The following is a 27,296-nucleotide window of genomic DNA, read 5'->3' as shown; positions in this document are numbered from 1 at the left end:
AAATGATGATGTGGCTAACCGCTACTTTTTGAGAATCCCAATATGGATGTGCCAAATGGACAACTGAAATCCATCAGTGCAACAACCAATAGAAAGTCTTACGATCTGATTCTACAATCTGGCTTATCTCATCGAGATTAATTTATTGTCAGTCACCAGGTTACCATGAATCGAGTATGGCATAAATTGCAATGCTTTTAGATGTCAATGTTCCATGGAATTTTGGATGACAGTCCAGCAGGAATTTTGACTCTTATCTGGAAATTTCAGGTTCAAAACTGCGTTGGCATCATACATCGACAACATTTAACAGGAAAAGTAGATAGCAACTTTCCTGTACCTCATCTATTAATATCAGTGAAAGTTTAGCTGTAAGAATCTACCCTTTGAAAAGAATTTCAAGCAAAGTATATACCCTTTGATTTTCATCAATTTAACTTAATGTCGTAAGGATCTGGAAGAAACGAGCTGGATGCAGAATAATTATCCTCATTACTTTGTGCAGAGAAGGAGGAATCAACCCATGGGCCATCCATCCACATGCCTCTCTGCATTTGTCTGTCTTGGGAGAATGTTGAGAAATCTGTTAGATTGTCCTGTCCTGGCTTTCCAAAGGCTTTGAACCTCATGTCCTGGTTCATGCCACTGATTATCGGTGTTTGCACTGGAATTTGTCCCTCCAGCATCCTCACTACAGAAGACATGGCTGGTCTGAGAGTAGGAGATGGGTTGGTGCATAAAAGAGCCAAGTTCAGCATCCTCATTGCCTCTTCCCTGGCATAGTTTGAGCCGAGACATGGGTCAACAAGCTCCAGAAGGTTACCCTGTTCTTGTAGGACATAGGCCTTTTGACTCCATAAAGAAAACAAAAGATGACATTAATAATCTCGAACTTACGGAGCATGCAAAGGACTAATGTTAGAATTTGAAATAATTATGCATTTACAAACTTTAGTATGTTTCATGTTTTTTCCAAGGTCATTAGTCGTAAAGTCAAATTTTATTTCCATGACAATTCACTGCAGAAGATATGGATTTGTACAATCAAAATCTAATATAAATCGCATGATTGTCCGCCTGAATGCAAAATCAATATAAATCGCATGATTGTCCGCCTGAATGCAATGAACCCCATCAAATATGAATATCAACAGTCAACTCCAGACTTTGAAAACAAAACAAAGCAAATATTTAATTTATAGCCACAATTGTAAAATCAACTTGGAGTTGAATTAGTAACAATCATAGTTGCCTAGAATATTTGTTTGAAGGTGACTTTAATGAGATTCGGCACAAGAAGGAAGAATGGAAGGGGAAAAAGGAAGGAGGAGTATAAGAAAACACATTTAACTCAAAATTCAGTTAAATCTCTGCCATTGCAAATGCACTGGCAGTAGGCTTCAACATTGCAAATTGAATATCATGAAAGTACTCAATTTGAAATTCTTTACGTCTACGAAGAGTGAATAAGAATTTTTTTCCTAATATCATCGAACTCTTCCCTATCATACATCCGAGGGCATTCCAAAATAACATGCTAAACCTTGGGAGAAGGAATAAATACACACTGCATTGTCTTCATTAAGGATTCAATCTTAGAAGTGAGCAAAAAACAATTATTCGCCTCAGACGATTATTGTTGACCCAAAGGTCCCAAACGAGCTTATAAAGCTAAGGATGAAGTTCAACCTTAAAAGTGTAGTGTATGAACAACTACGAGATAATGTTGTCACGAGAAAATCGCATTGAAAAAGTTCTAAACAAATTTTATCACCTCAACCAGAAACTTGTTTCCACACACCTCATATTGTCAACTCTCAATGAAGGAAGACCAAACATGATAGCAGATCAGAATCTGAACGTATTTAGATAATGGATGACTTAATGAGTTTACCAAAAGGCACTCGCATTCAAGTCATTGTAAATATGATCATTTCCCTTTCGCTATCATTCTCCTTTTAAGAAGTTTAAAACGTTTCAGGATTACAATACCTATCCTCCCTATTTTCCCCGGAAAGACCTCAAGCATGACAACTGGTTTCTGATCTTTCACTGCCCAGCAAGCTCCATCATCAAGAAGAATGGAGGAATTTGGATCAGGCTGACCTTCCATGGCAAATGGCCATAATTGTTGCTTTTGCAATTGAAATCATGAAAACTCGCCAAAAAAAAAAAAGGAATCCTACAATCAGTACCCACCATAGTGATCGCCTTCAGGAATTTTGCATTGGCCATTAACAAAAACTTGCAAATTCTGAACTGGAAGCAAAAAGTTAACAGGGTTTATCAAACCACAAAATATTGTCTTCAGAATTTTACCAGTCCATTAACTGAAATTTGCTAAGCCCAAACTTGTAGCAACAGGTTTTACAAAGATAGGGACTGGGGACAAGAAATTAACGGTAAGATGAACTTAATAGGAGGGAAATGATGATGTGGCTAACCGCTATTTTTTGAGATTCCCAATATGGATGTGCCAAATGGACAACTGAAATCCATCAGTGCAACAACCAATAGAACGTCTTACGATCTGATTCTACAATCTGGCTTATCTCATCGAGATTAATTTATTGTCAGTCACCAGGTTACCTTGAATCGAGTATGGCATAAATTGCAATGCTTGTAGATGTTCATGTTCTATGGAATTTTGGATGACAGTCCAGTTGGAATTTTGACCCTTATCTGGAAATTTCAGGTTCAAAACTGCGTTGGCATCATACATCGACAACATTTAACAGGAAAAGTAGATCGCAACTTCCCTGTACCTCATCTATTAATATCAGTGAAAGTGCAAAGTATATACCCTTTGATTTTCATCAATTTAACTTAATGTTGTAAAGATCTGGAAGAAGCGAGCTCGATGCAGAATAATTATCCTCATTACTTGGTGCAGAGACGGAGGAATCAACCCATGCGCCATCCATCGACATGCCTCTCTGCATTTGTCTGTCTTGGGAGAATGTTGAGAAATCTGTTAGATTGTCCTGTCCTGGCTTTCCAAAGGCTTTCAACCTCATGTCCTGGTTCATGCCACTGATTATCGGGGTTTGCACTGGAATTTGTCCCTCCAGCATCCTCACTACAGAAGACATGGCTGGTCTGAGAGTAGGAGATGGGTTGGTGCATAAAAGAGCCAAGTTCAGCATCCTCATTGCCTCTTCTCTGGCATAGTTTGAGCCGAGACTTGGGTCAACAAGCTCCAGAAGGTTACCCTGTTCTTGTAGGACATAGGCCTTTTGATTCCATAAAGAAAACAAAAGATGACATTAATAATCTCGAACTTACCGAGCATGCAAAGGACTAATGTTAGAATTTGAAATTATTATGCATTTACAAACTTTAGTATGTTTCATGTTTTTTCTAAGGTCATTAGTCGTAAAGTCAAATTTTCTTTCCTTGACAATTCACTGCAAAAGATATGGATTTGTACAATCAAAATCTATCAATTGGGAATTCCTTGCACAACCACCATCATTGAACTGAGAAAGAAAAAACATGTATGAAACTACAACCAAAAAGGTGTCTTTTCTGTTTCCTTCACTTCACTTGAACCAATACAATGTACCTACATCACATCCATAGATACTTTACAAAATTTCAAGAAAATGTGAAAATACTAGAGAATAATTTCAGTCCATGTGTTTCCATATACTTTATTTCTCACTTAATAGAGAAAATTATAAGAATATGTAGACATTTTGGGAACCAGAAGATAGAATAGAAGACAAAATGTGAACAAACAGATAAAGAATACATTACCCAATCAAGAAGATATACGAAGTCCTCCTTTGGTCTGTAATTTGTATTACTTTTACCACTGACAATTTCTAGTGCAACAACTCCAAAACTGTAAACATCGGCCTTATCTGTCAAGTAACCCCTCATTGCATATTCAGGAGCCATGTAACCTCTGAAAAAGAATTGGATAGGACCAGAATAATAGTAAGTCTCATGAAGTTATTCCATCCACATCATTACTTCAGCAGTACTTGTGCACATTGATTTCCCTAACTGATTTACTAATCAAGTATTTTTTCCAAAAGCAGTAATTTTTAAAATAAAATGGGTTGTACTAAAAATAACAATGTCATCCAAATGCCATCTGATTCTTGGACAACAAAATCAAGCCTCAAGTTCCACTAGTGGAATCGGCTGTATGAATCTTTTTCCATCATTCTGTAAGAGCTAGGGCATTATCTTCAAAAAGTTAAAGACTGCAACCAAATCATTTCTATCTCAGTTTAAGTTATTTCAGGTCTGTTCCTCCCCTTTTGTCAGCCTCTTAGCAACCACTAGATCATCCCTCCCCACTACAGCACTATTTGGTCTATATTGCAAGTGTCTAAATGACCTTAGCTGCATTCTCAGATCTCTTACTCGTGGTACCCTTATCTTACCATGGATAGTTAATTCCATACTGAATCTTTCAGAGCTATACCACTCATCCATGTGAGTGAGCAAAAAATAGAGATCTCAGTCTTTTCTTTTTTAATGGAAAATAATACCAAGGAAATGCATCAATGCTGCTTGAAGAATTAAGCATGATCTTGGTCGTATATTTGGTGTTCCCTATTGTCCAAAATATTTAGTAACTAAAAGTGGGTGAACTGCATATGATTTACAGTAGAGCACTGAATCTACTCTTAATAAAAAAGAGAATAATTCAGGGAAAAAAGCACCAATCCTTGCAAACCTTGCATAAGCCAAACAATTCACACAAACATAGTTCTCCACATATATACATAATTTTCTCTTCTCAAATGAGGTGCATCCTCTCCAAAATTAGTACCTCAAAATTATTATTATTATAGATAATAAAACAAGCTATGTTAGATAGAAAGAAGAGAAGGTACAACATGCCGGGACAAGGAGTCCGCCAAATAACAACAAAAAAAAATCAAAGAAAAAAGAAAAGAAAAAAAAAGAAAGCAATACACCCAAGATCGCAAAATAAAAGACTAAATTAATCAAAGAAACCCCTTTTCAAACATTTGTATCATAATTTATCAAGCTCTTTAAATTCATTAACTCACTTTGACCCTTCATCTTTTGACTTTTGCCACCATCCAATTGCACTTCATTTCCTCTTAAATCAGTCAAATTTAAATCCATTTTATTCAAAAATTTCGAGCTTCTACCTCGTTCTTAGGAATCTCCTTCATTGGTGTAGGCAAAATTCCATGCCTACGCTGTAAATTATTAACCAGACCATTTTCAAAAATAGATACTCCCTCTAAACCTTCCAGCCAGAAAGGATGAACATACGATAGATACCTAGTTCATCAAAATCAAAAACTTAAACCATATTTTTCTCGAATCTCATCCAACAACAATTCGCCACCACAGTTGAACTCACTAATATTGTCACTCTCTGAATCTGAAAAATCCTCCCATTTCTTTATCTCTGTTAGCAGAATTCAAAATTCTGTTCAACTCTGCGTACTTTAACATTGTGTACATCCCAATCTTATAATACAATCACCTAATCTAATAAGGAAAAAATCCCTACAGAATAATATATAATCTCCGACATTTACACACTTTCCTAATTTACCCATTATACACAAAGATACTCGGGATTTTAACACTCCCCCTCAAGTTGGATCATAGATATTAATCATCTCCAACTTGCTAATGAGATCATCAAAGTTCTGCCATGCCAACCCTTTCGTAAAAATATTTGCAGTTTGTTCCTTGGTAGGTACATAGGTCATACAGATAGTTCCTTCTTCAACTTTCTCTTTGATAAAATGTCGGTCCACTTCTACATGTTTGGTCCTATCATGTTGAACTGGATTGAGAGAGATACTGATGGCTGCTTTGTTGTCACAATAGAGTTTGATAGGAAATTTCACCGGGATCTGTAGTTCATCCAAGAGTTTTCGTAACCATAGTCCTTCACATAATCCTTGAGCAACTACGCTGAATTCAGCTTTGGCACTACTACGAGCTACTACATTCTGTTTTGCTTCTCCAGGTTACTAGATTTCCCCAGACAAATATGCAATAACTGGTGGTGGACCTTCTATCTTCCACTGATCCTGCCCAATCTGCATCTGTAAAGATCTCTGCTTCCTTGCTTTTACATTTCTTGAAGAAGAGTCCTTTGCCCGGGGAGCCTTTGAGATATCAAAGGATCTTGTATACAACATCTAAATGAGCTTCTTTTGGTGAATGCATGTGTTGACTTACCACACTAACTGCAAATGCAATATCTGGTCTGGTATGTGACAAGTAGATTAGCTTACCAACCAATCTCTGATATCTCTCCTTTTCAACAGAAATTCCAGTCGTCAACCCTCTTTACTGCTTCAATCGGGGTTTCACTAGGTTTGCATCCTAACATGCCAATTTCAATTAGGAGATCAATGATATACTTTCACTGAGAGACACTAATACTCTTTTTTGTTCTAGCAACTTCCATGCCCAAGAAGTACCGCATTTGTCCCAAGTCTTTAACTTCAAATTCAGTAGCTAGAACTTTTTGCAATCTTTCCATCTCTACTGTATCATCCCCAGTTAAAATTATGTCATCAACATACACTATTAGAATGGTTCACTTACCTCTTTCAGACTATTGGAAGAATAGGGTGTGATCAGATTGCACTTGTCGATATCCTTGGTTCTTTATTACTTTTTCAAATCTGTCGAACCATGCCCTGGGAGATTGCTTGAGTCCATACAAGGACTTCTTGAGTTTACACACTTTGTTTTCTTCACCTTTCTTGCTAAAGCCTGGTGGTATTGTCATGTAGACTTCTTCTTCTAACTCACCATTTAGAAATGCATTCTTAATGTCAAGTTATTGTAGTGGCCAATCTAAGTTGGCTGCCAAGGATAGGAGAACCCGAACTGTATTCAAGTTTGCCACCGGTGCAAATGTCTCTGTATAGTCAATGCCATAAGTCTGTGTGAATCCTTTTGCAACGAGTCAGGCTTTATATCGTTCAATTGTCCCATCAGATTTAAATTTTATTGTGAAAACCCATTTACAACCAACTGGCTTCTTTCCTCTCGGCAAATTCATTACATCCCAAGTCCCATTTTTCTCCAGAGCCCACATTTCCTCCATGACAGCCTCCCTCCATTTAGGTATTTCCAGAGCTTCCTGAATATTCTTTGGAATTCTCATCCTGTCAAGGTTAGAGACAAAGGCACGATATCCTGTAGACAAGCTTTTATAAGACATATTTAGACCAGGGATATTGGGTACATGACCTGGTTTGTTTCTTGACCGCAATAGGTAAATTGATGTCATCAGGTACAGGATTATCAGAAGGAGGCTCATGAGACTCATGGTTGTTCGGAGCCATCACCGGTTCCAACGCGCTTGGTGCCTCAGGTATGAGATTCTCCCTGTTCTTTGTGTTTGGCTTTCTTGAGTAAACTAGTATGTCTGTGTTGTTTTGCTTCCCTGCATCTCCCCCTGAGGTTAAGTGCTCTTTTGTGTTTGACAGTTCAGGAAGTGATGCAACGGGAGACTCAGTGGATGGGTCAGGGAATGATGATGCAACAGGAGACTCAATATATGGCACCAAGTTAGTGGTAATAGGAGACTCGATAGACTCTATGGTAAAGAAGTCAAAGAATCGATCTTCACTCCATTGCTCCACTGAAGAGAGGGCTTTGGGAAATAAGGAGTGGTTTCAAAGAATGTGACATCAAGGCTAACAAACATTTTCTTTGAGACAGGGTCATAGCATTTGTAGCCTTTCTGAGTAGGAGAGTAACCAATGAAGACACATTTAACGGCACGAGGATCCAATTTATCGCGATGGTAAGCATGAATATGAACAAAAACCGTACAGCCCAAGATTTTTAGTGGAATACTGGAGGGGAGTCATGAGATAGGAAAATGTTCTAGGAATTTCTGGAGAGGAGTGGCAAAGGAAAGTACTTGACTCGGCATTCGATTAATGAGATGTGTAGCTGTTAAGATGGCGTCTCCCCAAAAATAGTTTCTCATGTTTGTAGTAAACATCAATGCTCGAGCTACTTCAAGTATATGTCTGTTTTTTCTTTCAGCAACCCCATTTTGTTGAGGGGTATCCACACAAGAACTCTAATGAACAATCCCATTTTCTTGAAGATAAGTTCCCAGAACATCATTAAAATATTTCGTACCATTATCAGTACGTAAAATTTGAATGTGAGTCTGGAATTGTGTTTGAATCATGGAATGAAAACTAACAAAAATGGAACGGACTTCAGTTTTATTTCTCAACAAGTAAACCCAAAAAAGACGAGTATGGTCATCAATAAAAGTAACAAACCAATTTGTATGGGTGCGATTGAGGGATCTTGAGGGTCCCCACAAATCACTGTGAATCATAGTAAATGGACTAGATGGTTTGTATATGGATGTTGGGAAAGAAGCACGCCGATGTTTTGCAAGTTCACACACTTCACATTGAAACTCAGGAGACATTTTATTTGAACAAATAGACGGAAACAAACGCTTTAGATATTGAAATTTTGGGTGACCCATCCTAGAATGCCATAACAAAAGTTCATTATCTCTAGAAATAGATGCAGAATCACAAATTACAGTATTACATTGTTCACTCAAGCTTGCCTCCTCAAAGTAGTAGAGTCCCTCATACGCTTTAGCAGTGCCAATCGTCTTCCCCGATGATAGGTCCTGAAAAACACAATGAGATGAAACAAATTTAGCAGAGCAATTGGAGTCTTTTGTCAACTGGTTAATGGATAACAAGTTGCAAGATAACTTGGGAACATGTAGGACAGATTTTAAGGTTACGGAGTCAGATATGTGAATACTTCCTTTACCGACAACTAGTGAGAGTGAACCATCTGCAATTTTGACTCTTAGGTTTCCACCATATGGCGAATAGGATGAAAACAATTGATAAGAACTAGTCATATGATCAGATGCACCCGAGTCAATTATCCATGGTGATTTGTGACAGGATATAGTATTTAAGGCCGATAAATAATTACCTCGGTGAGCTAGAGAACAAGTGGAAGACTGACCCGATGTTTGAATGGAGGTAATCATTTTATATAGTTGATCCAACTGTTCAGGGCTGAATGCACTACTTGGACTGATATTATCGTTTTTTTCACCTTGTAATTTTCTAGTTGTACTGTTAGTGGTAGCCTGATACCCACGATTTTTTTGATAATGTCTCGGTTTCCAATCTGCAGGCTTTCCATGAATTTCCCAGCAGGTTTCTTTTGAATGACCTGGCTTTCGACAATGCTCACACCATAATTTGCCTCTTTGTGGTTTTTGTCCGTATCCTCCTGGGCCTTTTGAAATTAGAGCCGAGATGTCCGACCCACCCGAATTTAGGGCTGGTATTTTAGACCCAACGCGATCCGGTTGTGGCTTCAGCATCACGCATCTTCGGCTTTCCTCCCTCCTTACTTCAGCGAACACCTCTCGGGTTGATGGCAAAGGTCTTCGGCCAAGAATTCGTCCCCACACATCATCCAGATCTCGGTTGAGGTTGGCCAAGAACTCGAAGACCCGTTCGTTTTCGAGTCGTTTTTTGTATCGTGCGCTGTTGCCGGAGCATTCCCATTCTTTTTCGATGCTCAGGTCGAGCTCCTGCCAGAGATGGGTTAGCACTGAAACTGGTCTTTGAGAACCCCTAATCCTTCCTCTTGTATTGTACCTCCACAGCTACAGCACTGCTCTTCTCTTCTGACCTCCCTATCCTGATTTTTAGATAGATCTTGACTTCTGCACCTTCACTTTTCTGGCCTTCCTGCAGCACCTAACTCCATAATCTAGGACAACAAGAACCATCTGCAGCTACACCTCCAAAATCCTTGTGAAATTTCTTAGCCAACTCACTGAAATCGCTTGCAAAGTGACGCCACCCTCGGCCTTTGAGCAGCCAGGAAGAAATAGTGAAAATTTCTTACCTTTCTTCCACCCCAACCCTAACTCCAAAAACTTCCTCACCTCCGTCCACCTAATAGACATCCAATACTGTGTGATACCCTTATGCATACATCGAAAAACTGAAAACCAACAATCCATCAGCAAACCAGGATGCAGCCTCTTGCAAAAACCTAACCCACCCGTTTCAAACAAACATTATTCTCAACCACGAGTAAATACAAAACCCTCCTGCCCCCTTTTTTTTTTTTGGGGGGGGGGGGGAGGGGAAAGAGCTAGAAGCCACCCCACATAGCGGCTCCGTCCCAAGTTTATTAATAACCCTCACTTATGACAGAGGAATACCGTAGAAACAAAAGAACACTTGGGGCTTACATAATAACTAATAAAACACCCCATGCATCAAACCAAACAAAAGAAAAAAACAAACCTATACCAATACCAAAAGGAAACCAACTAAACATACCTCATATAAGTCGTACCCATCTTATCCAATCTATACAAACCTTTGATAACTCTAGGCACCTTGTTGAGCCAAAACATATGCCACTTTATTCCCTTCTCTATACAAATGATTTATACAAAAAATTACTCACACCAATAAACCAATAAGCTGCTCCCAAAAATCCCACAAATACCATAAAGAGCATTTACTAGACCTTATCCAATTTACTACAATATTCGAATCATATTCAATGTCAATACTGGTATGGTCCAATTGTTTGCAAACCTTTATTCCTTCCATCTCTGCTCTCAATTCAGCTTCATTATTAGAACAAGAACTAAAATATTTTTAAAAATCAAAAATAAAATAACATGTACAATCTCTAAAGATGCCACCACCACCCGCCGGCTCTGGGTTCCCAAAACTACTCCTATCCAAATTTAATTTCAACCTCCTTTGCCTCGGTTTTACCCATCTCACACCTTGCATAGCTTTATTCTTTTTATTCACAACCTGCACTTCCAGATTTTGCAATATCCCAACATCAGCATCATTTAAATGAGCCATAACTGTCATGTTCTTACTCAAAACCCCCACCCAATTCTTAATGGACAGTCACACATCTGTACTACTCTCCAATTTCCCCTCCATTCTAGCGACATATCTCCTTCTCCACAATCTCCAAACTACTAAATAAGGAATCAAACCCATCAATGTTCCCAATTGACAGTATCGGGAAGCCCTATTAAACCATATTAGGACTCTTTCTTTCCAGTTTTGGTGCCTAAGGAAAGGTACACCTACCTCCATCGAAACCTTCCTCGATACATCAGTAGCACGATCTCCTTACTCAAAATATGCTCCACATCTTTTGATTGCCTCATCTCAAAACAATCACATGCCGAAGAAAGTGATACCCCCACCCTTCTCACCTTTTCATCAACGCTTAAGCACTCAAAAGTAGCCTTCCACATCAGATCAATATTTTCTTCGGTAACCATTTGTTCCAAACCCACTTTACCCAATCAAACTTTGGAGCTCTAACTCTGATAGCATCCCATGCTGACCTTGTATTAAAACCCCCCTACCCTTGTCCAAGCGCAGATCGAAGGATTTTCCTTCGATTCGTAGTGTTCAATTCAACATTCCCTACAGGAGTAAGGTTCATAGCAGCATATGCAGAATGTTTTGCAAGAAAGCAAGAGAGAGGATGAGAAAGAGAAATTGAGACATCCCTGACCTTCCCGCTTTGAGCCCTAAAGATGACCTTTGTTTCGCAAGAGAAGAAGAGAGACAATGAGACATAGAAATCAAGACATCCCTGACCATCCCACTCTAAGCCCTGAAGATGACCTTTGAAGAAGCTTTGACCTTGCTAGGGCTATTGCAAATATGAAGCTACGAACTTGAAGTCTTGCATGCAGTAAGTTTCCACTACATTCTAAAGAGCTTATTGCTGTACCAAATGGGAAGAACCAGAGCCAAAGAATTGAAGAAAAAAAAAAATATCTTCCTCCAATAAGTCCCTTCTTCTGGTCCATCTATGCTGCGGCAACTCCTCTGGTCATCAAAGCAGCACTGGCTATCTTCAAGACCATAGGGAGATTCACGAGAGAGGGAGGGAAAGTCATTTCGCCAGAGAGAGAGAGAGAGAGCCCAGGAGCACTGCTAAGAGATTCAAACTCAGACATTTCCTGAAGCTGTTTCTGCATTTATGATAAGTGTATTCAGTCTGAAATTTTTTTTAATCAGATCATCTTCTGAGGAATATTATAACAGAACTGGGTCAAGGAATTCTCAAAGATTTAATCTTCCACTGTTCCACATCACATACATTTCAAATGCCATGATCCACTCATTCTCTTTCTACTTTCTACATTTGACTAAAATGCAAACCAGTGAAAATAAATGGCCCTGTCTATTTACTGTCAATGACATTTATTTTTTATTTTTATAGAGGGAAGAGGGGAGGATGGTGTTCAACAACACGAGTCCATGCTGCCCCCAGTAAGAGAACTTACTGCTGAGCTAGCCCTGGTTGTCCATGGAGATTTACTTGATTACAGTGGAACCTGATTAGATCTGAATTGGGACAGCATCAAGTGAACTTTAGCAGAAGATTACCTAAAAGAATTTAAACCCCATTACATTCAGATAATGTAGTGGATGAGGCAGTGACTGATTATGTTGATGCTAAGGATATGGATGATGCACTCGCACTTGAATCCAAGGAGGCCATTATCAGCATGATGCTTCTTCCAACAAACACATTCTAAAAAGGATTCAAGTTTATTAAAAAAACTTATGATAATTCATATTCTGCTTGGCTCTTGTTTGCTCATGAGTTATGGGCTCCCATGGAGAAAGCTAGGAAATTCAGGTGCTGATTCAACCATACAAAATATCTACCAAATGATCAGAAAGAACTGCATAACGAGCATTAAGAATAAGGAAGAACTGATATTTTGCACCAGTTGTCAATGACAGAAAAGGGTTTGACTCAGATTATAAGAATCAAGACTTCTTACAAACTCCAAAAGAAAAAATCAAGGCCGTAACCACTAGGCAACATATATAATTAACAAATAAATTGTTTCATAGATGATGATTCTAGGAGAATGAAATGAACAGCAGGATTCAAGTTTTTCTACCATTATTTAAAAATAATAAGACAGGAAAAAATGAACACAACCCATCAAATAAAGAGGCATGCAAGAAGAGTTTCCAACTTTTCATATAAAAATATGACAATCAACAGTGGCTTTCCAAAATTTTGAGCCATTTGTAACTAAATTGAGTGTTGTTTTTCTAGCACTATGTGTAAATGTCAGACAAAAACAGAAAAATTTAACATAAAGAGGCATATAGACAAGAATTCAAATGGGTGTACTCACATTGTTCCAGCAATTCGTGTGCTGATATGTGTGTTCTCCTCTTCATCAAGCTTAGCCAAACCAAAGTCGGATATCTTAGCATTTAGATCCTTATCAAGCAGAACATTGGTTGCCTTTATGTCTCTATGAACAATTTTTAACCTTGATTCCTCATGAAGATATGCTAATCCCTTTGCTATCCCCAAGCAAATTTTCTTTCTTATAGTCCAGTCCAAGTTAAGCCGCTCTGCCTCACGACCTAAATATGCATGTGTGAAAAAGAGAGAGAGAGAGAGAGAGATGCAACACTAATTCTCTTTTTTTACTGAAAAAAATATAATGACAACACTTATCTCAAAATTTATGAAAAGAAAAAAAGATTCAAAAGGCATGTACCGAAAAGCGCACGGGCAAGACTGTTGTTTTCCATGTATTCATATATGAGCAACAATTGATTTCCTTCTATACAACAGCCATAAAGCCTCACAAGATTTGGGTGTTGCAAGGCAGAAATCATGCCTATCTCATTGACAAATTCACGGTTACCTTGCTTCGATTTGGAGGAGAGTTGCTTAACCGCAATGACCCTGTCATCTGACAAGACACCCTACAATTAAGGTAAGCTTCGGAATGAGATGTCTTTTTTGCCGATATTGATCCAGAAAAGTTTTCCATCAAAAAATGAAAAAAAGAACAGATAAATGACAACCATGATTGAACCAGATAAATTTCCACAATGCCTTGTCCCATTGACAACCATGATTAACAAAACCTTGACAACAACAACAACATAATAAAATAAAAATAATCACTCTAAATTAATTACCATATATACAGGCCCAAATCCACCTTCACCTATTTTATTGGAGGGGTCAAAGTTACCAGTAGCAGCCTTGATCTGTCTTAAAGTGAAATAACCTGTTTGCAGCTCTAGCCCTCGTCGTAGTTCTGTAGCAAGGACAAAATTAGGCAAATTTTCATACACTCCAGACTAAAAAAGTCCTTCTAATTTTGATATTTAACACTTTCAAACCAAATGAAACCCATTAATGTAAATATGTAATAATGTGTTGGATGATCCTTGTCTTCCACATTCATGAACAGGCTTATTTTATGGGTAATGACCACTGACAATTTACATGGAAAAATTGTACAAGAATATGGAACTTGGAAGATGGACATTCTTTAATCATACACAGCAAAATCCCTTAATATTGCAGTGCTTATTTTCTGAAAACTTCAAACTTTCTATGTGCCAAGTTAACTCATTCTTCATTCTCTGAGCATACCCTGAAATAAATTTGTATTAACTATTAATACAAATCTTTAAAAGGGCACTTGCTTTGACAGATTTGAATCATGGAAAGAAATATGTCTTAAAAGTTAAATCTGCCCAAGAAATGACCAGATCATCTTAGTGGTTCCTCCCTTCCTATTGTTTCAGTAAGCACATACAAGTGGAGTTCTGCAAATGAGCCCTAAAAAACCGTAAATATAAGGATTCCAACTAATTCCCCAAGTTTGCATAAATTAGTAATCAAAGAGTCACAGAAGCTATGCCATATACACAAGTCACAAACTATTTAACTCACCTTTATCTTCAAGGTCTTTTCCTCTTAAATAACATATCCAAATTGCCAAAATCAATACCACCGCCACCACACATGAAGCAACTATAATGCCGACAATAGCCCCAACGGATAAGCCTGTACTGACATCAAAATCTACAAGAAGGGAGATATATACCATAATGAGAGGAAAGCTTAAAGAATAGAGGTAAGCCCTAAATATGAGTTCAACTCACTTGGTGTCACTGTGATGGCAGATATAAGAGGTCCATATACACCTCTGTAAGGGATGGCATTTGTCCCCTTTCCTGACCAGTATAAGTGGATCTCCAGAGTGCTACCATTGACAATAACAGGGTTAAAATCCTTAACGATGCCCTTACCAGCACCTGTTGCGTTTTCCATGATATTAAAGTCCTTCAGAACTTGCTTTCCCTGTGAAATGGTTATAACCATTTACAAACTTGATTTAAAAGATAAGAGCAATGTTTAATTGTGAAAAACTGTTTACATATTCTATTTCCAGATTTCTCAAGAATTATAAAAATAACACATTTTGCGTTTAGTTCATCTATTCTTAAGAATAGAATAGTTGTAATATAAGAATTTGATAATTTATACAATAAAATCTGTTATTACCATAAAGCAAATAATGCAATTTTAATTTTTTTTACTTTATAACAAGAAACGAACAAGGAATGACTATTCCCAAAATTTGCAATGGGAATGCCAATTCTTTCCTATTCAATATTGGGTAATAATACAAACTTTTGCATGAATTATCAGGAATAGGCATTGCATGATTTGCATTACATTCTCATTGTATTCCTTATGTGGCAAACTTGGAAAACAACAGAAATATGTTTTTAAATTTTCCTACAAAAATGCTAGAAAACTAGAAAAATAAGTTGGCAGTTTTGCAATTATTTGGAAACCTGAAAATAGAAAATAAAACCTGTATTCTACAACTGAACAGGTCCTAAAGTTCTTTTTTCTTTAAGTGACTACTGAAAAAAAAAATTGAATAAAATAATCCATATACCACTCTCATTAACATTTATTTTCAAAGCACATTATTACAAAACTAAACATAAAAAGAACACAAACTGAAATATAATGACAAAAAGTAGCCTCACACTTACTTGAATTGATACATCAAATATACGCTTCCCAAGGCTGCTGAATGTCTGGTCATTAGAAAACATTATTTCAGCAAAGTGGAGTTGCACCCTATAACTCCCGCTTCGAAAGCAAAGACCATAGTACTTGAGTGAGACAGGGGCAAGTCGAGCTGTTCTGTAAATGTCTCCCGTGGTCCCCTCAAATGAAGATGTTTCTACTATGTAAGGAGCAGATTTGTTGCCTACATAAAACCCTGTACTGCTATAAGCCCATTTTTCCGAAGAAGAAAAGAAGTCTGTTGGGCCTTTTATAGTTGCATCCTCTTCATAATCATTTCCCTCATAGCTAGTCCCGCTTCCTCCACAGTTAATAAACAGGGAATGGTCTGCAGACATAATAAAAATCATCATCATCATAAAATAATCATACTATTATTTTTTTGTCCCACATTTGTAAAATAGTTCCACATTAGTATAAAAGGTTGTTTTGAATTTTTTATATTATTTGTCCCACATTGAAAAGAAGTGTTTTTTGGACTTGAGGTTGAAGTTATATAAAGAGTTCAATTCTTCATTTGTAAAACACACCTCAAAGTTGTAATTTGTCAAGAAGTAGTGGATTGATCATCGGCGCTCGAGGACGTAGGTAATTCTATATTGAACCTCATAAATTTCTTGTCTTGTTCTTTTTATTATTTTATTATTAGTTTCTGTATTTCTTAAATTTCTTATATATTCAATAGCAATAGTTGTAGTATTGGTGTTTGACATAAGTGGGATGCTCGACACAACAATTGGTATCATAGCTAGGTTGAATAGTGTTGATACGAAGATGTTGCTCTGTTAGGATCCTTGATTCCACGTTGATGCCTAAGAAAGACCTTGTCTAAGCGAGTGTTCAGAAACCATTGCGGCACAGTCGCTCCCTGGAGGTCGGTCTGGTCAAAGTGGAATTTCATAAGATAAAATAGAGTAGACACAGTTGGTACGTACTATTCATCCTAAGCCTTTTGCTTTGTTAGTTGCTATTGAATATATAGAAGATGGCAAAAACTAGTGCAGCACTAGAAGAAACTCTGTCCACACGAACTCTAACCCCTTCAGCTTTGACATCATCATCGAAGATGATAGCTAATGCTCGGTTTAAGGTGGAGAAATTTGATGGTACCAATAATTTTGGCATGTGACAATGTGAGATGATGGATATCTTGTATCAGCAAGAACTAGATATTGCTTTGGATGATAAACCAGTAGATATGAGTGCCAGAGATTGGAAAAAGATCAATCGTCAGGCATATGGTACAATTCGTCTGTGTCTCGCCAAAAATCAGAAATATTGTGTTATGAGGGAGACATCTGCAAAGAAATTGTGGAAGACATTGGAAGATATATTTATGACCAAGAGTCTAGAAACTCGGCTCTATTTGAAAAAGAAATTATTTCGCTTCCAGTATCAACCAGGTATTTCGATTAATGACCACATAAATGCTTTCAATAAAATTTTGGCCAATTTGTTAAATTTGGATGAAAAGGTGAAAGATGAGGATAAAGCCATATTGTTACTGAATTCTCTCCTTAATGAATATGAACATTTGATGACTACTTTATTGTATGGGAAAGATAAAGTTACTTATGATGCTGTTTGTACTGCATTGATTAGTACTGAATGTAGAAAGAAGGATCAAAGGGTCCATAAGGAAACAACGGAAACATTAACAATAAGGGGACGTTCTTAGAGTCGTATGCCTGGAAGGAAGAGTAAATCTCATGGGAGGAGTAAATCTCGTGGGAGACCTACTAAAGATGAATGCGTCTTTTGTCGTAAGAGAGGGCATTGGAAGAAAGATTGCCCTAAATTACAGCAGAAGAATAAGGGCAAAGCACATTCTAATGTCAATATAGCCAATGATGATGAAAGTGAGTCAGATTTTTCTCTTGTTGGAACATTTTCGTCACATTATTTTGGTGAGTGGATTTTAGATTCTGGTTGTTCCTATCACATGTGTCCCAATAGGGAATGATTTTCTAATTTTGAAAAATTAGATGGTGGGGTTGTTTTATGGGAAATGATAACACTTGTAAAATAACTGGAATAGGATCAATACAGTTGAAATGTCAAGATGGAACTATTAAGACCTTGACTGATGTTAGGTATGTTCCAAGCCTAAAGAAGAATCTGATTTCATTGGGTGCCTTAAAATCTAAAGGGTTCACTATCACTTTGAAAGATGGAACCTTAAAGATTAAATCAGGTGCGCTGGTGGTGATGAAAGGAATAAGGAAAAATAACTTTTATTATTTACAAGGTAGTACAGTTATTAGCTTAGCAGCTGTTGTTTCTGAGAAAGATATAGGTTCAGATAGAACCAGGTTATGGTATATGCGATTAGCACATGCAGGAGAAAAATCTTTGCAACAATTAGCTAAGCGAGGTTTGTTAAAGGGTGCAAAGGTGTGCAAACTTGAATTTTGTGAGCATTGCATTTTGGAAAAACAAACTAGAGTGAAATTTGACACATCAATCCATCAAACTGAAGGTATTTTAGACTATATCCATACAAATGTATGGGGGCCCACAAAAACGGCTTCATTGGGTGGTATGCATTATTTTGTCACTTTTGTTGATGATTTTTCTAGAAGAGTTTGGGTGTATTCTATGAAGCATAAAAATGAAGTGTGCGATATTTGCCTTAAGTGGAAAAAATTAGTTGAAACTCAAACTGGCAAAAAGATTAAACGGCTCAGATCAGATAATGGTGATGAATACACGAGTGACCCGTTTATGAAGGTATGTCAGGATGATGGTATTGCTCCACACTTCGTAGTTCGAAATACACCACAGCAGAATGACGTGGCAGAGCGCATGAATCGGACTTTGCTGGAGAAAGTTCGATGTATGTTGTCTAATGTTGGGTTAGACAAAAGGTTTTGGGCTGAGGCTATTAGATATGCGTGTCATCTCATCAATCATCTACCATCATTTGCAATAGGGGGAAAAACACCATATGAGATATGGTCTGGAAAGCCTGCTAGTGATTATGATTCTTTACATGTATTTGGTACCATGACTTATTATCATGTTAAAGAATCTAAGTTGGATCTAAGAGCCAAGAAAACAATATTCTTGGGGATAAGTGCAGGAGTCAAAGGATACCGTCTTTGGTGTCTAGAGACGAAAAAAATTATTTTAAGTAGATATGTAACTTTTGATGAACTTGCGATGATGAAGAAAACAATATGCAAGGAGTCATGAGTTGAAGAGAAGACTAGTGGTACTCAACAACAAGTGGAGGTTAAGACAATTTTGGGAAACCCTGTGAGAAATGAGACAACACAAGGTAACTCTCCAGTTACGGTCAGGAATAGTGTGCAAGAAGAGGAGATTTTAATTCGAGAATCTTCACAGCAACAAGAATCAATTGTTTCTCAAAGGCCAAGATGAGAAATTCGAAAACCTGCTCGGTATACTGATATGGTGGCCTATGCACTTCCAGCTGTAGATGATGTTGTTTTTTGCATTTTTAAAGAAGTAATAAGAAACTCTAAATCAGACAAGTGGAAAAAAGTGATGAATGAAGAAATGTAGTCTCTTCATCAGAATCAGACTTGGGAGCTAGCCCAGCTGCCAAAGGATAAGAAAGCAATTCGTTGCAAACGAGTTTATTTAAAGAAAGAAGGATTTGCAGATGCAAATAAAGTTCACTTCAAAGCTAGATTGGTAGCTAAGGGCTATGCACAGAAGGAAGGCATTGATTATAAGGAGGTATGTTCTCCAGTTGTTAAACATTCTTCTATTCGAATTTTGTTGGCTTTGGTAGCACAATTTGATCTTGAACTAGTTCAACTCGATGTAAAAACTGCATTTTTACATGGTGATTTGGAAGAGGAAATCTATATGACTCAGCCAGATGGATTTCAGGTTGCTGGAAAAGAAAATTGGGTATGTAAACTTGGTAAATCGTTGTATGGTTTAGAACATTCTCCAAGACAGTGATACAAACGATTTCATCAGTTTATGATGGGTCAGAAGTACATCAGAAATAAACATGATCATTGTGTTTATTTTCGCAGACTACAGAATGGATCTTTTATATATTTACTCTTGTATGTTGATGATATGTTAATAGCTTCAAAGAATATGGAAGAAATCAACAAGTTAAAAAGTCAGTTAAATCAAGAGTTTGAGATGAAAGATCTTGGTGAAACAAAGAAGATACTTGACATGGAGATTCGCAGAGACAGAATGAGAGGAAGAGTTAGTTTGTCTCAGAAACAATATTTGAAAAGGTAGTACAGATTTTTGGCATGTCTGAGAAGTCAAAACTAGTAAGCACTCCTCTTGCTCCTCATTTCAAACTTAGTGCGGTTTTATCTTCTAAATCAGATAAAGAACGTAAGTATATGTCATAGGTTCCTTATGCAAGTGCTTTTGGTAGTCTGATGTATGCAATGATTTGTACTAGACCTGATATTTCACAAGCTGTTAGTATGGTGAGCAGGTATATGCATGATTCGGGTAAAGGACATTGGCAAGCTGTGAAATGGATTTTGAGATATATTATGAATACGATTGATGTTGATATAGTATTTGAGAAAAATAATACTATTGATCAACGTGTTGTTAAATATGTGGATTCTGATTTTGTAGGTGATTTGAATAAACGTCGATCAACTACTGGATATGTTTTTACATTTGCTAATGGTCCAGTGAGTTGGAGGTCTACCTTACAGTCTACCATTGCCTTGTCTACAGCAGAAGCAGGGTACATGGCAGCTTCAGAGGCTGTTAAGGAAGCTATTTGGTTGCAGGGTTTACTTGAAAATTTGGGAGTTGTTCAGAAGCACATTATTGTGTTCTGTGATGGCAGAGTTGGCAAAGAACCAAGATACTTCTTCAGAAGATTGCTGCAACTGAAAATCCTGCAGATATATTGACCAAGATTGTGACAACAATCAAATTCAAACATTGTTTGGACTTGATCAATATCCTGCAAGTCTGAATATTTTTGGAAGGCGCCGATGATGTGGAACTCTAGAAAATGTAGGTGACTGAAAAATTTGTTGAATTTATTGTCAAGGTGGAGATTTGTTGTTTTTTTGTCCCACATTGGTAGAATAGTTCCACATTAGTACAAAAGGTTGTTTTGAATTTTTTATATTATTTGTCTCACATTGGAGAGAAGTGTTTTTTGGACTTGAGGTTGAAGCTATATAAAAAGCTCAACTCTTCATTTGTAAAACACACCGCAAAGTTGTACTTTGTCAAGAAGTAGTGAATTGATCATTGGCGCCCGAGGACGTAGGTAATTTTACACCGAAAGTCATAAATTTTTTGTCTTGTTATTTTTACTGTTTTATTATTAGTTTCTGCATTGCTTTAATTTCTTATATATTCAATAGCAATAATTGTAGTATTGGTGTTTGGTACAAGTGGGGTGTCCGACACAACACATACTGGGTCCAACAGGTAGCTTAACTAAAGTAGTTACATTTCTTGAAAGCAGTCTGGCATCTATATGTACATACACTTGGGTTTTCCAGAGCAAGGTAGGCCCTTTTTCCAACACCAAGCAATTCTGCAAAATGAGATTTATGTTTGGTCACTCTTTTATGATGAAGTGGCTGTTTGGATGAGTGAAACAACTAAAGCATTAACTTCATCAGGCGAAGAACTTACGAATCATTGTTAGAAGATGAATGACTGGAAACTAAATTCCTACAAATATATTAAAAATAAGACAGTTATTTGATGACACGACACAAATAAAATGGAAACAAAGAGAATAAGTATAAAGAAGCTTACAAGTCTGATTGAGAGCATCCTGATGGCATTGACCCTGTAAAATCATTGTATGACAAATCACTGCAAAATAGAGGGTAGAGCTCTAAATTTTTAAAGAGCGAAATTGAACCCATCCACACACTAAGATTGAAATCAAAGAAACATGGCAGTTAGCCAATTATATATAAGATATAACAACTTAAAGACTTATGATTTCATAAGCATACGATGAGGAATGAGAAGAGGTCCAAACTTCAGAAAAATACTAACAACTGATTTCCTATCTTGAATACCCAACTTGGTAGTGTGCCAGTCAAGGAGTTGTTAGTCAACAACCTACATCCATAGAAAATTTTTAGTCTTGCTTGTGCTTAAAAAGCAATCAATCAATAAAAAATGCAGAAAACAAAATTTTAATAACTTACAAGTAATCAAGATTTAATTTCCCAAGTGACTCTGGAATTTGACCAGTCAGCCTATTAAAGCTTAAATCTCTACAAGAAAGGAGAAAAAGTTCACATGAAGATTAGGATAGAAGTTTCTTCACAAATGATGAATGGTGATATATGCAAATAAATTTGAATTAAAGGGAGGTTTGTCCATTCTATTTCACACAAAATTAATCACAAACCCATCTTTTAAAATGCATCACAGCATCGCCTATAGCAAATTAAGCCATCGCCACTTATACTAACTGAAGTTACATCATTTCATAAAATACTCGGTATAATTAACATCTGTGCTATGAAGTAAACTAATTTGTTTAACTTTTTTATGCGATGCCAAACTTATTTAAAATTGTCATACTAGTACAATAAAAATATTTTTAAATTGTGTGCGCGCAAGATTAAATCAACCATAAAAGATATATGAGTGTGACCTTAAAATCTCAACCTATAGACTTCAAAATTGCCCAATAATACAGATTGGGAACAAGGCAAGAAAATATAATACAACAATAACAACCATTCAAAAGAAAAACTTAAAAGACCATCCTGCTAAATCTAGGGCAAAGAAAAATTGAGGAAAATATGAAACTCTTATATCCAAAAATTCCTTTCCTGCTACTTGGCTAAATCTTGTCAACAGCAATTCAAAACATGTGTGTGCAAAACAGAGTATAGATTAGATCTTAGATTAATTCCACTCTATATCAAGTAAATGCTCAATATATGCAATTAGTCATATGATCAGAGTCCATAGACCACAAAAGGACAAATTCCACCAAACATTGACTTCTTAGAAGTTTAATCAAGAAATAGGGCATCACATTTAGATGTTCACAAGAAACCAAATCTCCCATTTTTGAATTTTACAATTCTCAAACATTGAAACTCTAAGATACTCACCTGATGTCAGCCTACTCTTGAAATTATGCATGTGAATTGACAATTTCTACTTCTCCACGTCCCATGAGGCCTTGTCTACTTCAAGTCTCAAAGCAACTTTCCCAATTAAACAAACATAAATTTGTTTTTATGGAACTCACCAATAAAAGATTAAGCCAATACAGGTTCTTTGACATTGTTATTGGTGGCTCTTACATTAGATATTCACAGAAGTAGAAATCAGTTCAAATCATTAACCAGTGTATACATTTCCATTTGACTTCAGAGAAGGATTTCAAATTTCAATTCTACATCATACAACAATAATGGATCAGGATAGAAGTGCAATTCTACGTCATACAACAATATATAAATGAAGACATTGTAAAAGTCAACCGGACCTGCGCAGAACAAGCTCTACAGAGTGCAATTTGGAAGACACTAGCACAGCCTTCCCTCCCCCTCCACCCCCCCCCCCCCCAAAAAAAAGTTGTTTTTTCACTTGGAAAGTAGTGTGGGAAAGAATTTCTTTCCTTGACTTCAAAAAAGGGGCATAGAAATGGTTAATAGATGTTACTTATGCAAAGAAAGCAGAATTGATTCAGCATGAAAGAAGAAACGATTGAATATATGCTTGATTACTTTGTTCATATGTACATCCCAATATATAATACGATTACCTATTCTAAACAAGGAAACAATTTCCTTACTGAATAATATCAAATCCCCCATATTTACCTACTTCCCTAATTTGTATATTATTTACATTGATACTCAGGATTGAGATTTTAACACTCCCCCTCAAGTTGGATCATAAATATTAATTATCTCCAACTTGCTAATAAGATCATCAAAGCTCTGTCGTCCCAACCCTTTAGTGAGAATATCTGCAATTTGTTCCTTGGTTGGTACATAAGTCATACATAAAATTCCTTCTTCAATTTTCTCTTTGATGAAGTGTCTGTCCACTTCCACATTTTTAGTCCTGTCATGTTGAACTGGATTAAGAGAGATGCTGATAGCCACCTTATTGTCAATGTAGAGTTTGATAGGAAAGTTCATCGGGACCCGTAATTCCTCCAAGTGTTTTCGTAACCATAATCCTTTACATATTCCTTGAGCGACTGCTCTGAATTCAGCTTCAGCACTACTACGAGCCACCACATTCTATTTTTTGCTTCTCCAAGTTACGAGGTTTCCCCAGACGAATGTACAATAACCTGTGGTGGACCTTCTATCTTCAATTGATTCTGCCTAATCTGCATCTGTAAAGATCTCTACCTCCTTGCTTTCACATTTCTCAAAAAAGAGTCCTCTTCCCTGGGATCCCTTGAGATATCTAAGGATCTTGTATACAACATCTAAGTGAACTTCTTTTGGTGAATGCATGTGTTGACTTACTACACTGACTGCAAATGCAATATCTGGTCTAGTATGTGATAGGTAGATCAGCTTGCCAACCAATCTCTGATACCTCTCCTTTTCTACTGGTTTTCCACAATCTTCAACCTTTTTTTCTATTTCCACTGGGTTTCGCTGGGTTTGCATCCCAGCATGCCAGTTTCAACTAGGAGGTCAGTAACATACTTTCGCTGAGAGACACTAATTCCCTTTTTCGTTCTTGCCACTTCCATGCCCAAAAAATACCGCATCTGTCCCAAGTCTTTAACTTCAAATTCAGTAGTCAGAACCTTCTTCAATCTCTCCATTTCTACAGTATCATCGCCAATAAGGATTATATCATCAACATATACTATTAGAATTGTTCTTTTACCTCCTTCAGACTGTTGGAAGAATAGTGTATGGTCTGATTGCCCTTGTCGATACTCTTGATTCTTTAGTACCTTTGCGAATCTGTCGAACCACGCTCTAGGAGATTGTTTGAGGCCATATAACGATTTCTTGAGTTTACACACTCTGTTTTCTTCACCTGTTCTACTGAATCCTAGTGGTATAGTCATGTATACTTCCTCTTCTAATTCTCCAGTTAAGAAAGCATTTTTAATATCAAGTTGTTGTAGTGGCCAATCTAAATTGGCTGCCAAGGACAAGAGAACCCGAACTGTATTTAAATTTTCCACTGGTGCAAATGTTTCAGTATAGTCAATGCCATAAGTCTATGTAAAGCCTTTTGCAACAAGTCTAACTTTATATCTTTCAACTGTTCCATCAGATTTATATTTCACTGTGAAGACCCATTTACAACCCACTGGCATCTTCCCTTTCGGTAGATCTGTCAACTTCCAAGTTCCATTTTTTTCTAGGGCTCACATTTCCTCCATGACTGCCTCTCTCCATTTCGGTATTTCTAGAGCTTCCTAAATGTTTTTTGGCATTTTCATCCTGTCAAGGTTAGAGATAAACGCATGATATCCTATAGACAAACTTTTATAAGACATGTATTTCGACTAAGGGTATTGAGTACATGACCTGGTTTGTTTTTTTATTGCAATAGGTAAATTGATATCATTAGGTGCAGGATTATCAGAGGAAGACTCAATTAATAGATCGGGATTAGGCATGGGCTCATGGTTATTCGGAGCCATCAACGCTCTTGGTGCCTCAGGTATAAGATTCTCCCTCTCCTTTGTTTTCGGCTTTCTTGAGTAAACCAGTATGTCTGCGTTGTTTTGCTCTCCTCCATCTCCCCCTAAGGGTAAGTGTTCTGTTGTGTTTGGCAAGTCAGGAAGTAATGCAATGGAAGGCTCGATAGATGGGCTAGGGAATGGAGTAACTGGGGTAACCGGAGAGAATAATGCAGATTCAGTAGTAAAGAGATCAAAGAACCGATCTTCACTCCATTTCTCCCCCTGAAAAGAGGGCTTTGGGAAATAAGGAGTGATTTCAAAGAAAGTGACATCAAGACTAACGAACAGTCGTTTTGACACCGAATCATAGCATTTGTAGTCTTTCTGGGCAGGTGAATAACCATGGAAGACATATTTAATGGCACGAGGATCCAATTTATCGCGATGGTGTGCATGGACATGAACAAAAGCAGTACAACCAAAGATTTTCAGTGGGAGACTGGAAGGGAGTCGAGATGTAGGAAAGTGTTCCTGGAATTTTTGAAGAGGGGTGACAAATGAAAGTGCTTGACTTGGCATTCGATTAATGAGATGTGTGGCTGTTAAGATGGCATCGCCCCAAAAATAATGTTTCATGTTGGTAGTAAACATTAATGCCCGGGCTACTTCAAGTATATGTCTATTTTTTCGTTCAGCAACCCAATTTTGTTGAGGGGTATCCACACAAGAGCTTTGATGAACAATCCCATTATCTTGAGGATAAGTTCTCAGGATGGTATTAAAATATTCCGTACCATTATCAGTACGTAAAATCTGAATATGAGTTTGGAACTGTGTATGAATCATGGTATGAAAATCGATGAAAATGGAGCGGACTTCAATTTTGTCTTTCAGTAAGTATACCCAACAAAGACGAGTATGATCATCGATAAAGGTAACAAACATTTTGTGTTGGTGGGACCCCATACATCATTGTGAAACATAGTAAATGGGCGAGATGGTTTGTATATGGATGATGGAAAAGAACTACGACGATGTTTAGCAAGCTCACATACTTCACATTGAAACTCAGAAGCCATTTTATTTGAACAAATAGAAAGAAACAAACATTTTAAATATTGAAAATTGGGATGACCCATCGGTGATTGCCATAACAAAAGTTCACTATTTCTAGAAGTAGATGCGGAATCACAAATTGCAGTATTACATAGTTCACTCAAACTTGCCTCCTCAAAGAAGTAGAGTCCCTTATACGCTTTAGCAGTGCCAATCGTCTTCCCCGACGATAGGTCCTGAAAAATACAATGAGAGGAAAGAAATTTAGCAGAACAATTCGAGTCTTTTGTTAACTGATTGATGGACAAAAAATTGCAAGATAACTTGGGGGCATGTAGGACCGATTGTAAAGTTAAAGAATCAGATATGCGAATACTTCCTTTTCCAACAACTCGTGAAAGAGAGCCATATGCAATTTTTACCCTCAAATTCCCGGCATATGGTGAGTAGGATGAAAAATATTGATAAGACCCGGTCATATGATCGGATGCACCCGAATCAATTATCCATGGAGATTTGTAACAGGATGTAGTATTTAAAGCTGACAAATAATTACGTTGGTGAGCCAGGGAACCCCCCTAAGGAAGGAATGACCCGATGTTGCATGATTGAAATCATCTTATATAGGCTGTGATCCAACTCTTCAGGACTGAAGGCCCTGGAGAGGTATGTTGTTCTCTCCTTGTAATCTTTCAGTTGATCGTCAGTGGTTGGCCTGGTACCC

General features: G+C 37.2%; 1 protein-coding gene across 2 annotated transcripts in view; it reads right to left on the bottom strand.

Moving 5' to 3' along the window:
- Window positions 1-319: 319 nt before the first annotated feature.
- The window catches only part of LOC131151002 (probable LRR receptor-like serine/threonine-protein kinase At1g53440), a 68,426-nt gene continuing 41,449 nt past the window's right edge, over window positions 320-27,296 (bottom strand). Inside the window, exons 19-25 of one of the 2 annotated variants that reach the window (XM_058102175.1) lie at window positions 14,782-14,913; window positions 14,016-14,137; window positions 13,586-13,796; window positions 13,211-13,448; window positions 3,760-3,910; window positions 2,804-3,233; window positions 320-852 (exon numbers count right to left, since the gene is read on the bottom strand). In XM_058102175.1, coding sequence (XP_057958158.1) covers window positions 2,817-3,233; window positions 3,760-3,910; window positions 13,211-13,448; window positions 13,586-13,796; window positions 14,016-14,137; window positions 14,782-14,913 — 1,271 coding nt within the window. In that variant the 3' untranslated portion in view covers window positions 320-852; window positions 2,804-2,816. Of the gene's footprint in view, window positions 853-2,602; window positions 3,234-3,759; window positions 3,911-13,210; window positions 13,449-13,585; window positions 13,797-14,015; window positions 14,138-14,781; window positions 14,914-27,296 lie in introns of those variants that run through there. The other variant, XM_058102169.1, reaches the window with a different exon arrangement.

Source organism: Malania oleifera, chromosome 1, assembly GCF_029873635.1.
Source record: "Malania oleifera isolate guangnan ecotype guangnan chromosome 1, ASM2987363v1, whole genome shotgun sequence".
NCBI lineage: Eukaryota > Viridiplantae > Streptophyta > Magnoliopsida > Santalales > Ximeniaceae > Malania > Malania oleifera.
The sequence above is the reverse complement of the archived record's forward strand: the minus strand, read 5'-3'. Positions and strand labels throughout refer to the sequence as shown.